This window comes from Cherax quadricarinatus, chromosome 4, assembly GCF_038502225.1.
Source record: "Cherax quadricarinatus isolate ZL_2023a chromosome 4, ASM3850222v1, whole genome shotgun sequence".
Lineage (NCBI taxonomy): Eukaryota > Metazoa > Arthropoda > Malacostraca > Decapoda > Parastacidae > Cherax > Cherax quadricarinatus.
In genome coordinates this window covers 15,251,301-15,269,178 of record NC_091295.1, presented here as the reverse complement: position 1 = coordinate 15,269,178, position 17,878 = coordinate 15,251,301, and the positions used below count along the sequence as shown (strand labels likewise).

Sequence of the window (17,878 nt, the reverse complement as noted above, 5' to 3'; positions counted from 1 at the left end):
GGGAGGTACAGATCTCTATGGACAGATATGCTGTGCAACAGAAGTCCAGTGACTCTCAAGCTGGTCCTAGTGGCATTAAAAGAAGAAGGGAAGTAACCCCGGAAAAGGACTTGCTACCTCAAGTCCTAATGGAGAGGGATTCCCCTTCTAAACAATAGGTTCAACCTCTCCCCTCCTCCCATCCCATCCATCATCACCAGATCTTCATTAAAGGTAAGTGTCAATTATTCTATTGTTATTATTCTATTGTTATTGTTGTTACTGTAATTATTCTATTACATTAAACTTAATATATCATGTGGTAAAAATTTTTTTTCATACTTTTGGGTGTTTTGCACGGATTAATTTGATTTCCATTATTTCTTATGGGGAAAATTGATTCGCTTTCTGATAATTTTGGTTTATGATTAGCTCTCAGGAACGGATTAATATCTTGAACCTGGGGTCCACTATATATATATATATATATATATATATATATATATATATATATATATATATATATATATATATATATATATATATATATATATATATATACATACATACATACAGTGGACCCTCGACCAGCGATATTAATCCGTTCCTGAGAGCTCATCATTAGTCAGAATTATCGTTAGTCAAGTTAATTTTCCCCTAAGAAATAATGGAAATCAAATTAATCCGTGCAAGATACCCAAAAGTGTTGAAAAAATTTTTTTTTTACCACATGAAATATTAATTTTAATACACACAAACTGAAGATTACATGCACAGTTACATGACACTTACCTTTATTGAAGATCTGGTGATGATTGATGGGATGGGAGGAGGGGAGAGGTGTTAGTGTTTAGAAGGGGAATCCCCTTCCATTAGCGCTTGAGGCAGCAAGTCTTTTTCTGGGGTTACTTCCCTTGTTCTTTTAATGCCACTAGGACCAGCTTCAGAGTCACTGGACTTCTGTCGCACAACATATCTGTCCATAGAGGCCTGTACCTCTCGTTCCTTTATGACTTTCCTAAAGTGGTTCACAACAGTGTCAGTGTAATAGTCACCAGCACGGCTTGCAGTAGCTGTGTCAGGGTGATTTTCATCAAAAAAGGTTTGCACTTCAAGCCACTTTGCACACATTTCCTTTATCTTAGAAGTAGGCAACTTCTTCAATTTCTCTCTCCCCTCCTCCGAAGCAGTTTCCTCAGGTGTGCCCTCTTGCTGTTCAAGATGATCTAGCAGCTCATCAGTGGTTAGTTCTTCACTGTCCTCCACCACCAACTCTTCCACATCCTCCCCACTAACCTCCAACCCCAAGGACTTCCCCAATGCCACAATGGATTCCTCAACTGGCATAGGATTCTCAGGGTTAGTCTCTAACCCTTCAAAATCCCTTTTGTCTACACATTCTGGCCACAGTTTTTTCCAAGCAGAGTTCAATGTCCTCTTAGTCACTTCCTCCCAAGCCTTACCTATAATGTTTACACAATTGAGGATGGTAAAATGATCTTTCCAAAACTCTCTTAGAGTCAATTGAGTTTCTGAGGTCACTACAAAGCACCTTTCAAACATAGCTTTTGTGTACAGTTTCTTGAAGATGGAAATAACCTGCTGGTCCATGGGCTGCAGGAGAGGAGTGGTATTAGGAGGCAAAAACTTCACCTTAATGATGCTCATGTCCCTAGAAAGTCGCTCTTCCAAGTCTGAAGGATGACCAGGAGCATTGTCTAATACCAGGAGGCACTTAAGGTCTAATTTCTTTTCAATTAGGTAATTTTTCACATTGGGGGCAAATGCATGATGTAACCAGTCATAGAAAAAATCCCTAGTGACCCATGCCTTACTGTTTGCCCTCCACAGCACACACAAATTAACCTTGAGGACATTGTTTTTCCTGAACACTCTTGGAGTTTCAGAGTGATACAAAAATAAAGGCTTCACTTTGCAATCACCACTAGCATTGGCACACATCAACAGAGTAAGCCTGTCTTTCATAGGCTTATGTCCTGGGAGTGCCTTTTCCTCCTGAGTAATGTACGTCCTGCTTGGCATTTTCTTCCAAAACAGGCCTGTTTCGTCACAATTAAACACTTGTTCAGGTTTCAGTCCTTCACTGTCTATGTACTCCTTGAAGTCCTGCACATATTTTTCAGCCGATTTGTGGTCCGAACTGGCAGCCTCACCATGCCTTATCACACTATGAATGCCACTACGCTTCTTAAATCTCTCAAACCAACCTTTGCTGGCCTTAAATTCACTCACATCACTAGTTGCTGGCATTTTTCTAATTAAATCGTCATGCAACTTCCTAGCCTTTTCACATATGATCGCTTGAGAGATGCTGTCTCCTGCTATCTGTTTATCGTTTATCCACACCAATAAAAGTCTCTCAACATCTTCCATCACTTGCGATCTCAGTTTCGAAAACATAGTTGCACCTTTGGCAAGAACAGCTTCCTTGATTGCCGTTTTCTTGCCCACAATAGTAGCGATGGTTGATTGGGGTTTATTATACAACCTGACCTGCTCAGAGATACGTGCTCCACTTTCATATTTATCAATGATCTCTTTCTTCATCTCCATAGTAATTCTCACTCTTTTTGCTGTAGGGTTGGCACTAAAAGCTTTCTTGGGGCCCATGGTGACTTATTTTGCAGGTGCTATCACTAAAAAGGCTGTGATAATATGAAATGTTCCAGTTGTATGTTTGGAAGCGACCGCGGTGGCTGGCTGGCTTGTAAACACTGGCACCAAAGGGACAAGTGAGGCGCGCTCAGGCCAAAGTGGACGCGTATGTTACAGAACAAATAGTGCTGGTCGGGTTTTTAAGCGCTAATTGAGGCAAAATTTTTGCGTTAAAATGTATCGCTAGTCAGATTTATCGTTAATCGATGCCATCGTTGGTCGAGGGTCCACTGTATATATATACATGTGGTATAAACCTTGGTAATAAATACCGACAAGTTGGTTTAGAAAGACACGTAAGCAAACACTATAACATATTTATTAGAAAACGTTTCGGTCCTGGGACCTTGATCACTTCTAACATACAGAGGTAGAAAGACATTATATATATAGGCGGAGAGTGAGATGTGACGCACGTGACCTGAGGAATGTCATAAGAACATAAGAATGGAGGAACACTGTAGAAGGCCTACTGGCTCATGCGAGGCAGGTCTTTATCAAAACAACCTCTACCTATAATGAGGACGGGTAGACGATGAAATCATGTGACTCCTGTGTTGTTGGGTTGGTGCTGCTTAAGTATCATGTATGCCAATGTTTTTGAAATTTTGTAGTTTCCAATGTTGCGTTCTATAGTGTCGGTGATGGCGATTAGTGAGGCTTCAAGGCACCGTCGGCGTCTGAGGTCTGGTTCGGTGAGAACGAGTTGTGCCTCATTCCAGTTCATCAAATGCCCCGTGGAGTCTCTGTGGAGGACACAGGCGTACCTTACATCGTCTCTGTTAGAGGCATTTCGATGCTCATTCAGGCGGACTGCAAGATCTCTGCCTGTCTCACCTACATATTTCTTGGGACAGAACCCACAGGGGATAGTGTAGACGCCTGCTGTAGAAGTTAGAGGTGTGGGGCTGCGTTTCGTAGTGAGGTCTTTGATAGATGATGTGTTTAAGGTGGAAACGTTGACGTTACTCATAGCAAGTGCCCGGCAAGTATTCGTGGCAACATCGCCACATGGGAGTACTATGAACTGTTTAGGGGGCTGTTCCATGGGCGGTTTGTTGAGGATAGCTTGTGCCTTGAGTCTGCAATCTCGGAAGAAGAAAGATGGGAACTGAAGACGTGTAAAGGCTTGTGTTATGTAAGTGCATTCTTCTTCTAGAAAACAAGGGCTGGAGATGCGAAGAGCTCTCAAGAAGCCAATGAGGACTCCTCTCTTAGTGGAGTCCTCATTGGCTTCTTCTTGAGAGCTCTTCGCATCTCCAGCCCTTGTTTTCTAGAAGAAGAATGCACTTACATAACACAAGCCTTTACACGTCTTCAGTTCCCATCTTTCTTCATCCGAGATTGCAGACTCAAGGCACAAGCTATCCTCAACAAACCGCCCATGGAACAGCCCCCTAAACAGTTCATAGTACTCCCATGTGGCGATGTTGCCACGAATACTCGCCGGGCACTTGCTATGAGTAACGTCAACGTTTCCACCTTAAACACATCATCTATCAAAGACCTCACTACGAAACGCAGCCCCACACCTCTAACTTCTACAGCAGGCGTCTACACTATCCCCTGTGGGTTCTGTCCCAAGAAATATGTAGGTGAGACAGGCAGAAATCTTGCAGTCCGCCTGAATGAGCATCGAAATGCCTCTAACAGAGACGATGTAAGGTACGCCTGTGTCCTCCACAGAGACTCCATGGGGCATTTGATGAACTGGAATGAGGCACAACTCGTTCTCACCGAACCAGACCTCAGATGCCGACTGTGCCTTGAAGCCTCACTAATCGCCGTCACCGACACTATAGAACGCAACATTGGAAACTACAAAATTTCAAAAACATTGGCATACATGATACTTAAGCAGCACCAACCCAACAACACAGGAGTCACATGATTTCATCGTCTACCCGTCCTCATCATAGGTAGAGGTTGTTTTGATAAAGACCTGCCTCGCATGAGCCAGTAGGCCTTCTACAGTGTTCCTCCATTCTTATGTTCTTATGACATTCCTCAGGTCTCGTGCGTCACATCTCACTCTCCGCCTATATATATAATGTCTTTCTACCTCTGTATGTTAGAAGTGATCAAGGTCCCAGGACCGAAACGTTTTCTAATAAATATGTTATAGTGTTTGCTTACGTGTCTTTCTAAACCATATATACATGTATACAGTGGACCCCCGGTTAATGATATTTTTTCATTCCAGAAGTATGTTCAGGTGCCAGTACTGACCGAATTTGTTCCCATAAGGAATATTGTGAAGTAGATTAGTCCATTTCAGACCCCCAAACATACACGTACAAACGCACTTACATAAATACACTTACATAATTGGTCGCATTGGGAGGTGATCGTTATGCGGGGTTCCACTTTATATATACATGTATATATATATGTATATATATATGTATATATATATGTATATATATATATATATATATATATATATATATATATATATATATATATATATATATATATATATATATATATATATATATATATATATTACAGGAAGGCCCCACTTATACGGCTGGTTAGGTTCCAGGCTGCCGCCGTAAAACGGAAACCGCCGTAAAGTGGAACACCCTTTTTTTCCACTTACAAATGCATACAAACACTAGATAATAAGTTTACACTAACATATATTAAGTTAGCAATAGAACCAGGCATCAAAAAACAATAAAAAGTACAATACACACATAGTGCACTCATTACTTACCTTAAAATATTTATAGTCTTAATCTATTGTGAGACAAGTAGTACAGTATTTATTGTAAGAAATCAAGTGTGGTATGTATGGTAGTCAGCCAGGCTACCATACCAGGCCACCCCACCCACACATACAATTCTATGATATTTAAGCATCCCAGAGCGATAAAATGTATATACAGTTCACTCATTACTTACCTTAAAATATAGGGTGAGATGAGTAGTATTTATTGTAAAAATTCAAGTGTGGTATGTATGGTAGTCAGCCGGGCTACCATACCAGGCCAACCCACCCACACATATATTCCATGATATTTAAGCATCCCAGAGCGATAAAATGTATATACAGTTCACTCATTACTTACCTTAAAATATTTGTAGTCTTAATGTAGGGTCAGGAGTAAGTAAATGAGATAAAATGAATAAATGAGAGAGAGAAAGAATGAGTGCATGAGAGAGGACAGGCGCAGAGTTATGTAAACAAACCAGGCGAAGGTAAGTTTTGTAAACGAAGTGTACACGTCTGGTTTGTGTACAAGTTACATTGTGTACAGGTTGTCTCTACATTGATACGGTAGAATAAATAAAGAAGAACACTCCCATTCTCATGTAACATCATTTTGAGAAGAAATGATGCTCTGAGTGAAGGCAGTGGAAATAAGTCACTCTGACTTTTTTGGGTTATCCTAGGTTCTCTACACATATGTTGTTATGTATGATAATCTATGTAACTGTATTTGTGTATACCTGAATGAACTTACTTACATACATACGAAAGGAATAATTTTCTACAGTTACCCCCAGTAACACATTTTCTCTTATGTTAGATTAGAGAAAATGTTATTCTTGGCATCACTTGTACAAGTTATCTGGCTACGACATCTCATATTTGTTTATTTATTCTATTGTAGGGTGTATTTATCATCTTTTTATGTTATGTATCGTGTTTATTATATAATTTTGAAAAAAATATCATGGATGGATTAATGAAAATGTGTATATTAACGTAATATACATCATTTAATAAGACTCGGTGATTATTATTAGCATTATTATTAGCATTTCTAATATGGCGTCACTTGTGCAAGTCGTCTGCTACCACATCTCATATTTATGTTTATTTATTCTATTGTGGGGTGTATTTAACATCTTTTTATGTTATGTATCGTGTTTATTATATAATTTTGAAAAAATATCATAGATGGATTAACCCTTTGAGGGTCGACAGGCCCTCTCCGAAACTCGTTCTCAGGGTCGGCCAAATTTAAAAAAAAAAAAAAATTATTTTCTCTTATGAAAAGATAGAGAATCTTTTCCCGATCATAAAGACACCAAAAGTTTGAAATTTGATAGAAAACTTACGGAATTATGCTCTCGCAAAGTTAGCGGTCTCGGCGATGTTTACGCATCGGCGATTTTGCCCACTTTGAGCCCCATTTTCGGCCAATTTCACTGTACTAGTCGACAAAAAACATGAATATTTCGCTAGAACTCCATTTTTTCTATCGAATGGGTGCAAGAAACCACCCATTTATAAATTCAACTATCCAGTACAGTGGTCAGAATTTAGCAATTTTGCCAATTTCACACAAATTTCAAAAGATGCCAATTTCCGAATAGGGTCCAGAATAAACAAGATAGACATTCCTGGCACTAAAATGACATTTCCTCTAGTCATTAGTCATGTCTCAAGGCCCCTCTTATATTCTTTTGCTTTCCACTTTGAATTTTTATTTTCACAAAAAATTTAAGATTTACTGTTATGCAGACTACTGCATTAGTGTAAAAAATGGTATAAATATTATTGGTGCACTTGTAAAAGAATATTAGACTCACCAGTTGACGTGTATTGCACGATTGGCACGATTTGTTTACTTTTGAAGTTTGGTAAAAATCGAACATTTCTGCTACTTTGAGCTCAATTTCAAGGCACCTTTCATTGTAAAACCAGTCAAAATCATCTCAATTTCTGTAATATGTCTTCCATTCTATAAAATGAGACCAAGAAAACTAGAATACAACAATAAATACCATACGAAAATACACTGCAAAGTCACTGATTTATTAAAAAAAAATGGTCAAAGTTATTTTTTTCTCATTATGCACTGTGTGCTGCAGGATTTTTTTTAGACTGTGCACACTGACCACATAGACCCATTCTTTCATATGAAGGCTTACCAGCTTTCTCCCACTAGATTTGAGGCCGCTAGAATTTATGAGTACTAGTACGTCAAAAACCCCTACGCGTAAGACGTACTAGTACGACGAAAACCCTCAAAGGGTTAATAACAATGTGTATTTAACGTAATATATGACATTTAAATGAGACGATGATTATTATTATCATTACTAATATGACGTCTGGAGACAAAACACACTTACTGATTTTAATGTGTACCTGCACTCCAGCACAGTATGTAAGTTTATTTAAGTACAGGTATACATAAGTATAATTATCAGAGTATATATAAAATATGAAATAACTTTTAAAAACATTTGAAATTTTGGAGTTTCCAGACAAAATGGAGAGACTTAGTGCTTACTGAGCTCACGAAGAATGTAAACAAACAAGGTGGGGCGCGGTGACCGTATTAGAAAGTCAGGTGGGGGGAGCCGTATAGTGAGTTTTGGTCATAATTTGAAATGACCGTATTAGCGGAACGCCGTAAAGTGAAACGCCGTAAAGCGGGGCCTTCCTGTATATAATATATATATATATATATATATATATATATATATATATATATATATATATATATATATATACAGTGGTCCCTCGTTTTTCGTAATTAATCAGTTCCTGGAGGAGCTACTATAAACGAAATTTACGATTTGCGAATCAATTTTCCCCATAAGAAATAATGTAAATACAATTAATCCGTTTCTGACACTCAGAAGTATTAAAACAAAAGATTTTTTTTTACATGAAATATACATGTAGTACATAAACAATACAGTGGGAAATGATGAATGAAACATTAACAGCATAACACTTACCTTTATTGGAGATTCTTCTTAGTGTATGGGAGACTGGAGGAGGAGAGAGATTGGATTGTTTACAGTTTGGAAGGGGAATCCCCTTCCAGCAACACCTCAGGTACCAATTGCTTCTCTGGGGTTGCTTCTCTTCTCTGTTTTTTAATGCCACTAGGACCACCTTGAGAGTCACTCTAGTCCTGTCTCGCAAAGTAACTGTGGAGAGAGCTCTGTTTCTGGCGTCTCTTTAACACTTCCCTAAAATTGTACAAGACTTTGTCACTGTACATATTTCTCACCTTCTTTACCACAGGCTTGGCACTAGGAGCTTTCTTAGGAGCCATGGTAGCTTATTTAGTACTTGCAAGCACTAAAATGAGTGGAATATTATGAAATATTTCGTAGGAGCACTTGAGGGGACCTTCACTCACTGGTAAACAATGCCAGACTGGCTGGGTAGGGAGGCCTCCCCGGCTCACACCATGCGTAAGCGTCCTGGACAAACTACTATTGGCGAGTCAACCTATGAAAAGCGGGTCCATGTTTATACGAAAATACCCCTATGATTGGCGAAATTTACGATTGCTGAGAACTAGGAAAAGCGAGGGACCACTGTATATATATAGTGCCATTTCTGTATGCAAAACTATTTTTATTATCTATAAAATGTATTTTTTGTTAATATTTCCTATAGGAAATAATGCAAATCCAATTAAACCATTACACCCAAAAATCTTAACAGAAAATACATTTTATAGATAATAAAAATAGTTTTGCATACAGAAATGGCACTACTAAATTCGAGGGGCCACTGTGTATATATATACACATGTATATATATTTATATTTTTATTTATTTATTTTATACCTATCTGAGGATAAGTATTAATACTTCAATTAAATTAAAATAATTTTTGATAAAGTTTTGATTTCCTGGTGGTAATTGTATAATTGAAAGGAAAATCAAGGAGTTTTAAATTAGGTAAAGATTATTACGAGTAAGAAAGGAACAACCTTTTCTTAGGAGAAATTACTCTTCTCTCTTTATTGTTAAAAAATAACAAAGCATTCCTCTAGCTCGTATTATTATTATTATTATTATTATTATTATTATTATTATTATTATTATTATTATTATTATTATTATTATTATTGCTGCCATTACTCTGTAAGGAATCGTTCCTTGTATTCCCGTGAATATTTTGTCTTTTACACAGGAATACAAGGTTTGCTATCTATGAGAGAGAAAGTGTCATATGATAAGATATTATCACACCACCTACAGGAAGAGCATCTTCCACGTATTTTATATTTAAACCACACCATGGACGGGGATAGAACCTACATCATTACGATTTTGTGAGTCGAGTTATTTTATATTGCCTTTTGATGGACTGATTACATCGTCTTCCAGTATCTTCTGCTTCTATCAACTTTTCTGTACTCGACTGAAGAAGCCTACTGTGTAGGCGAAACGTTTCGAAATAAAGATACCTAACTGTTGCATATGTGTCTTACCTAACAACCTGTCGGTATTTTATACTGACAGGTTGTTAGGTAAGGCACCCTCGGCTTCCTCTACCCAAGTACACTATTGCTTCCTCATGCTTTCTGCAAACAGGAAGCATGTCTGCTTCTTGCTCAGCAGACGGAGGATCGTGCCTCCACCATGTTTTGCGCTGAATGACCCACATGGGTTTAGTGCTTAACTGCTTTATGAATCATTCTTTCTTCAAACAATTTTACTTTGTTTTTATTACTTTCCCATGGGAGGTGTTTGTCTTTAGATTTTCTTCATTCAGACTTTTAATGGGATTCCACATAACTGGATTTTTACGTTTCACAGTGATCAACTCTCTAGCATGCAATTTACACACACTGACATTTCATCAGCATGATCAAGATGTTTTCCTGTGGTGGTTGAAGCTTTAAGTGAATTATTAACCTGAAAGGTTGGTAAACTAGGATAATCTAAGAAGCCAGTCAGTGTGGCTTTTTTGCAGTGGGGTTCCTTGGTCCTCTTCCGCAGGATGCAGTCCACAATGGTTGATTAACACCCAAGTACCTATTTATCTCTTGGTGAACATACCCATCATTGCCATTGTCATTACTCATAATCAAAAGACACAGGATTGATCCTGGGTCTTTTGGTTATGAACTAAAGGCACTAGTACTACTATGTTATATATTCAAATGCTTACTGTATTGTGCAGATTAGCTCCTTGAACAGCTTTGAGAATACATTTGACAAATATGTGGGTGAGAAAGGTTGGATTTGAGAAGGATCTGCAAAGGATGGGCCAGTAAACCTGCTGTAATGTTTCTCCATTCTTATTTTCTTGTGTGGTCATAAATAATATTTTCTCATCAGATTTACTCATAAACATTGGTGTATCATAGTACAATTGTTATGACTTGACAGTAGTCCAGGATGGACCAAAATATTGTCTAAAGTTTCCTTTCCAAATTGTGGGTTAATTGTCTGTTTGTGATATACCCTTGTCTATAAAAGAAATTTGCTTTTTGTGGAGTTAAATAAAACTTTTCACACCAAAATAATAATCAGAATACTGTACATAGGAAAACATTCTTTTAACAAATGCTGGTATAGTTTGTATATGCCATATCTTACTGTAATTTTATTTGTATTTTCAGAATTTGGAGTACTGTATTACATCCTGGTGGTGCCCCTCTCACTACCAGTGGTCCTCCTCCTCCTGTACATAAGATGGCTGGGATGGGAGTTGTATACAAACAACTGAGACAGGTCATAACTAATTATAAGCCATGATTCAGCTAGATTCCCTGAGTTTTATCAGCATTATAATCTGAGGATGAAGACAAGAGTAATATTTGCTGATCTTTGGAGAGTTTGAAATTCTTGAATCTTCAAGAAGTATTATTAGTGAATGTATAACATGATATACCTAGCTCCTTATCCCTGTTACAGTGATGTGTTACACTGACCATTGAGTTTTAGCAGGTATGGCAGAGATCATAGTAGCTTCCTCTCTTGACAAAGATGCAGCAGTGGCAGGTATGTCCCTGGTCTCGGCTCAGCCAGTACCTGTGACGTTCGAACAGCTCCCTCTCTCTAAGGTCAAAATATCCAAGGCTGTATCTAAAAGGCCTGTACATGTTCCTTTACCTTCAGCTTCAGTTGCAAATGGATTCGATAATAATGATTCATCGATACCAACATTGTTAACATCAAGTAGTTGTCATATAACCCCAGTTAATAGTCAGATCAACAGTTTAGTAACAAAAACAGAATGTGAGCCATTAGAACTTTCATCAGATTGTAGGAGCCCAAGTGATAATAGACCCAGTAATTCTGCTCAAAGTCCTGATGAGTCAATTCCTAAGACTACAGATGTATTAACCTCAGTTAACACTAGTAAAGAAGCAGACTCTAGTAGCATTATTGTTGGAGAGGAGGTTGCAAGATGTGTGGTGGTGGATCTGCAAGGCAACATGGTGGCTCAAGAACATGCTTCAGTTCAAGCTCCTGCTGTCCCATGTATAGTGGATGAGCAACTCCTGGTTGAGGCCACTCATGATCACCAGCCTAGACATACACGTACAAGTGATTCCACAAACAATTCTAGAACATGTGATGAAAGTAACTCATGTGTGAAAGGGAACAAGAATATTTCCTTTTATGTGGAAGGTGCTGAGAACAAGGTATCTAGAAAGCCCGAAAAGAAAAAGTGTAAAAATAATATGAATTCTAAATTTAATAGTAGTAAAATGACAAGTCATTCAGATTTTAGATGGGACGTTGATGAAGATATTGTGAAGTCTGAGTATACTCTGGTGAGTGAGCCAGAACAAGAGGATCTTACAGTAAAAAGTGAGTGTGAAGTACTAAACTTTGTGAGGGCAAGGAGAAAGTCTGCTAATAAAGCAAGGCTCAAGTGGAAGAAGATTCATGAGGTTGATACTATTGGGAAATTTGGAAGGAAAAGAAAAATGCATTTGAATATTCTACCAAGAAAAAAGCATGCAAGTGAAGCAGATGATCCCTTAGTAAGTATTCTCAAGAAAGTTTATTTTCAAATCAAATCAAATCAAAGTTTATTCTCTATAAGGATTACAATGCAAGGTTTACAGATTTTGGTTATTGTGTGGTTTACATGTAGTAAATAATAATTACAGAGGGGGCCACTAGAGCACCTAGCATGGCTAGGCATTTTGCTTACTACTCTTTATTGTATGCTAGCACATTATAATCAGTCTTAGCTGTGTTAAGTTTAATGGTGAAACTGAGTGTTTTTTAAATTGGGAACATATTGTATTCATGGATTTTGGTAAATGTAAATGGTGATCCTTCGTTGTCTAGTGAAGTGATAAGGAGGTTTTGTGGGCGAGGGGTTTGGACTTCCAGCAAGCATGTGTGAGCGTGTTAGATAGGAGTGAATGGAGACAAATGGTATTTGGGACCTGACGAGCTGTTGGAGTGTGAGCAGGGTAATATTTAGTGAAGGAATTCAGGGAAACTGGTTATTTTTATATAGCCGGACTTGAGTACTGGAAATGGGAAGTACAATGCCTGCACTTTAAAGGAGGGGTTTGGGATATTGGCAGTTTGGAGGGATATATTGTGTATCTTTATACATATATGCTTCTAAACTGTTGTATTCTGAGCAGCTCTGCAAAAAAACAGTAATTATGTATGAGTGAGGTGAAGGTGTTGAATGATGATGAAAGTATTTTCCTTTTGGGGATTTTCTTTTTGGGTCACCTTGCCTCGGTGGGAGATGGCCAACTTGTTATTTATATTATTTTTTTTTATTAACATACTGGCCGATTCCCACCAAGGCAGGGTGGCCCGAAAAAGAAAAACTTTCACCATCATTCACTCCAACACTGTCTTGCCAGAGGGGTGCTTTACACTACAGTTTATAAAACTGCAACATTAACACCCCTCCTTCAGAGTGCAGGCACTGTACTTCCCATCTCCAGGACTCAAGTCCGACCTGCCAATTTCCCTGAATCCCTTCATAAATGTTACTTTGCTCACACTCCAACAGCACGTCAAGTATTAAAAACCATTTGTCTCCATTCACTCCTATTAAACACGCTCACGCATGCTTGCTGGAAATCCAAGCCCCCCGCACACAAAACCTCTTTCACCCCCTCCCTCCAACCTTTCCTAGGCCGACCCCTACCCAACAAACTGGCCGTATCCCACCAAGGCAGGGTGGCCCAAAAAGAAAAATGAAAGTTTCTCTTTTCAAATTTAGTAACCTATACAGGAGAAGGGATTACTAGCCCCTTGCTCCTGGCATTTTAGACGCCTCTTACAACACGTATGGCTTAGGGAGGAAGAATTCTGTTCCACTTCCCCATGGAGATAAGAGGAAATAAACAAGAACAAGAACTAGAAAGAAAAATAGAAGAAAACCCAGAGGGGTGTGTATATATATGCTTGTACATGTATGTGTAGTGTGACCCAAATGTAAGTAGAAGTAGCAAGATGTACCTATAATCTTGCATATTTATGAGAGACAAAAGACACCAGCAATACTACCATCATGTAAAACAATTACAGGCTTTCGTTTTACACTCACTTGGCAGGATGGTAGTACCTCCCTGGGTGGTTGCTGTTTACCAACCTACTACCTAAATATATATATTTCTTTCTTTCAACACACCGGCCGTATCCCACCGAGGCAGGGTGGCTCAAAAGGAAAAACAAAAGTTTCTCCTTTCACATTTAGTAATATATACAGGAGAAGGGGTTACTAGCCCCTTGCTCCTGGCATTTTAGTCGCCTCTTACAACACGCATAGCTTACGGAGGAAGAATTCTGTTCCACTTCCCCATGGAGATAAGAGGAAATAAACAAGAACAAGAACTAGTAAGAAAACAGAAGAAAACCCAGAGGGGTGTATATATATATATATGCTTGTACATGTATGTGTAGTGTGACCTAAGTGTAAGCAGAAGTAGCAAGACGTACCTGAAACCTTGCATGTTTATGAGACAGAAAAAACACCAGCAATCCTACCATCATGTAAAACAATTACAGGCTTTCATTTTTCATTCACTTGGCAGGATGGTAGTACCTCCCTGGGTGGTTGCTGTTTACACATGTTGCAAGTGTATGGTGTAGGAGGTAGGTTACTGAAAGCAGTGAAGAGTTTTTACGAGGATAGTGAGGCTCAAGTTAGAGTATGTAGGAAAGAGGGAAATTTTTTCCCAGTAAAAGTAGGCCTTAGACAAGGATGTGTGATGTCACTGTGGTTGTTTAATATATTTATAGATGGGGTTGTAAGAGAAGTAAATGCGAGGGTCTTGGCAAGAGGCGTGGAGTTAAAAGATAAAGAATCACACACATAGTGGGAGTTGTCACAGCTGCTCTTTGCTGATGACACTGTGCTCTTGGGAGATTCTGAAGAGAAGTTGCAGAGATTGGTGGATGAATTTGGTAGGGTGTGCAAAAGAAGAAAATTAAAGGTGAATACAGGAAAGAGTAAGGTTATGAGGATAACAAAAAGATTAGGTGATGAAAGATTGAATATCAGATTGGAGGGAGAGAGTATGGAGGAGGTGAACGTATTCAGATATTTGGGAGTGGACGTGTCAGCAGATGGGTCTATGAAAGATGAGGTGAATCATAGAATTGATGAGGGAAAAAGAGTGAGTGGTGCACTTAGGAGTCTGTGGAGACAAAGAACTTTGTCCTTGGAGGCAAAGAGGGGAATGTATGAGAGTATAGTTTTACCAACGCTCTTATATGGGTGTGAAGCGTGGGTGATGAATGTTGCAGCGAGGAGAAGGCTGGAGGCAGTGGAGATGTCATGTCTGAGGGCAATGTGTGGTGTGAATATAATGCAGAGAATTCGTAGTTTGGAAGTTAGGAGGAGGTGCGGGATTACCAAAACTGTTGTCCAGAGGGCTGAGGAAGGGTTGTTGAGGTGGTTCGGAGATGTAGAGAGAATGGAGCGAAACAGAACGACTTCAAGAGTGTATCAGTCTGTGGTGGAAGGAAGGTGGGGTAGGGGTCGGCCTAGGAAATGTTGGAGGGAGGGGGTAAAGGAGGTTTTGTGTGCGAGGGGCTTGGACTTCCAGCAGGCATGCGTGAGCGTGTTTGATAGGAGTGAATGGAGACAAATGGTTTTTAATACTTGACGTGCTGTTGGAGTGTGAGCAAAGTAACATTTATGAAGGGATTCAGGGAAACTGGCAGGCCGGACTTGAGTCCTGGAGATGGGAAGTACAGTGCCTGCACTCTGAAGGAGGGGTGTTAATGTTGCAGTTTAAAAACTGTAGTGTAAAGCACCCTTCTGGCAAGACAGTGATGGAGTGAATGATGGTGAAAGTTTTTCTTTTTCGGGCCACCCTGCCTTGGTGGGAATCGGCCAGTGTGATAATAAAATAAAATATATATATATATATATATATATATATATATATATATATATATATATATATATATATATATATATATATATATATATATATATATATTTATATATGTATATAGATATATATATCTTTCTTTCAACACACCAGTCATATCCCACCGAGGCAGGGTGACCCAAAAATGAAAGAAAATCCCCAAAAAGAAAATACTTTCATCATCATTCAATACTTTCACCACACTCGCACATTATCACTGTTTTTGCAGTGGTGCTCAGAATACAATAGTTTAGAAGCATACACATATAAAGATACACAACATATCCCTCCAAACTGCCAATATCCCAAACCCCTCCTTTAAAGTGCAGGCATTGTACATCCCATTTCCAGGACTCAAGTCCGACTGTATGAAAATAACCGATTTCCCTGAATCCCTTCACTAAATATTACCCTGCTCACACTCCAACAGATCGTCAGGTCCCAAGTACCATTCGTCTCCATTCACTCCTATCTAACACGCTCACGCACCCTTGCTGGAAGTCCAAGCCCCTTGCCCACAAAACCTGCTTTACCCCCTCTCTCCAACCCTTTCAAGGACGACCCCTACCCCGCCTTCCATCCCCTATAGATTTATATGCTTTCCATGTCATTCTACATTGATCCATTCTCTCTAAATGACCAAACCTCCTCAACAACCCCTCTTCTGCCCTCTGACTAATAATTTTATTAACTCCACACCTTTTCCTAATTTCCACACTCCGAATTTTCTGCATAGTATTTACACCACACATTGCCCTTAAACAGGACATCTCCACTGCCTCCAACCATCTCCTCGCTGCTGCATTTACCACCCAAGCTTCACACCCATATAAGAGTGTTGGTACTACTATACTTTCATACATTCCCTTCTTTGCCTCCATAGATAACGTTTTTTGACTCCACATATACCTCAACGCACCACTCACCTTTTTTCCCTCATCAATTCTATGATTAACCTCATCCTTCATAAATCCATCCGCCGACACGTCAACTCCCAAGTATCTGAAAACATTCACTTCTTCCATGCTCCTCCTCCTCAATTTGACATCCAATTTTTCTTTATCTAAATCATTGGACACCCTCATCACCTTACTCTTTTCTATATTCACTTTCAACTTTCTACCTTTACACACATTCCCAAACTCATCCACTAACCTTTGCAATTTTTCTTTAGAATCTCCCATCAGCACAGTATCATCAGCAAAAAGTAACTGTGTCAATTCCCATTTTGAATTTGATTCCCCCAAATTTAATCCCACCCCTCTCCCGAACACCCTAGCATTTACTTCCTTTACAACCCCATCTATAAATATATTAAACAACCATGGTGACATTACACATCCCTGTCTAAGACCTACTTTTACCGGGAAGTAGTCTCCCTCTCTTCTACACACCCTAACCTGAGCCTCACTATCCTCATAAAAACTCTTTACAGCATTTAATAACTTACCACCTATTCCAAATACTTGCAACATCTGCCACATTGCTCCTCTATCCACTCTATCATATGCCTTTTCTAAATCCATGAATGCAATAAAAACTTCCCTACCTTTATCTAAATACTGTTCACATATATGCTTCAATGTAAACACTTGATCTACACATCCCCTACCCACTCTGAAACCTCCTTGCTCATCCACAATCCTACATTCTGTCTTACCTCTAGTTCTTTCATTTATAACCCTACCGTACACTTTTCCTGGTATACTCACTAAACTTATTCCTCTATAATTTTTACAGTCTCTTTTGTCCCCTTTCCCTTTATATAAAGGGACTATACATGCTCTCTGCCAATCCCTAGGTACCTTCCCCTCTTTCATACATTTATTAAACAAAAGTACCAACCACTCCAACACTATATCCCCCCCTGCTTTTAACATTTCTGTCATGATCCCATCAGTTCCAGCTGCTTTACCTCCTTTCATTTTACGTAATGCCTCACGTACCTCCCCCACACTTACATTCTGCTCTTCTTCACTCCTAAAAGATGGTATACCTCCCTGACCAGTGCATGAAATTACTGCCTCTGTTTCTTCCTTAACATTTAAAAGTTCCTCAAAATATTCTCACCATCTACCTAATACCTCCATCTCCCCATCTACTACCTCCCCTACTCTGTTTTTAACTGACA

At 39.0% G+C, this 17,878-nt stretch overlaps 1 protein-coding gene across 2 annotated transcripts in view; it reads left to right on the top strand.

Annotated features, from left to right (window-relative positions):
- Nucleotides 1–17,878, top strand: part of LOC128684397 (uncharacterized) — an 89,886-nt gene that overhangs the window by 30,667 nt on the left and 41,341 nt on the right. For both annotated transcript variants that reach the window (XM_070094711.1, XM_070094704.1), the window contains exon 2: nt 10,996–12,369. In XM_070094711.1, coding sequence (XP_069950812.1) covers nt 11,326–12,369 — 1,044 coding nt within the window. In that variant the 5' untranslated portion in view covers nt 10,996–11,325. The remainder of the gene's footprint in view (nt 1–10,995; nt 12,370–17,878) is intronic.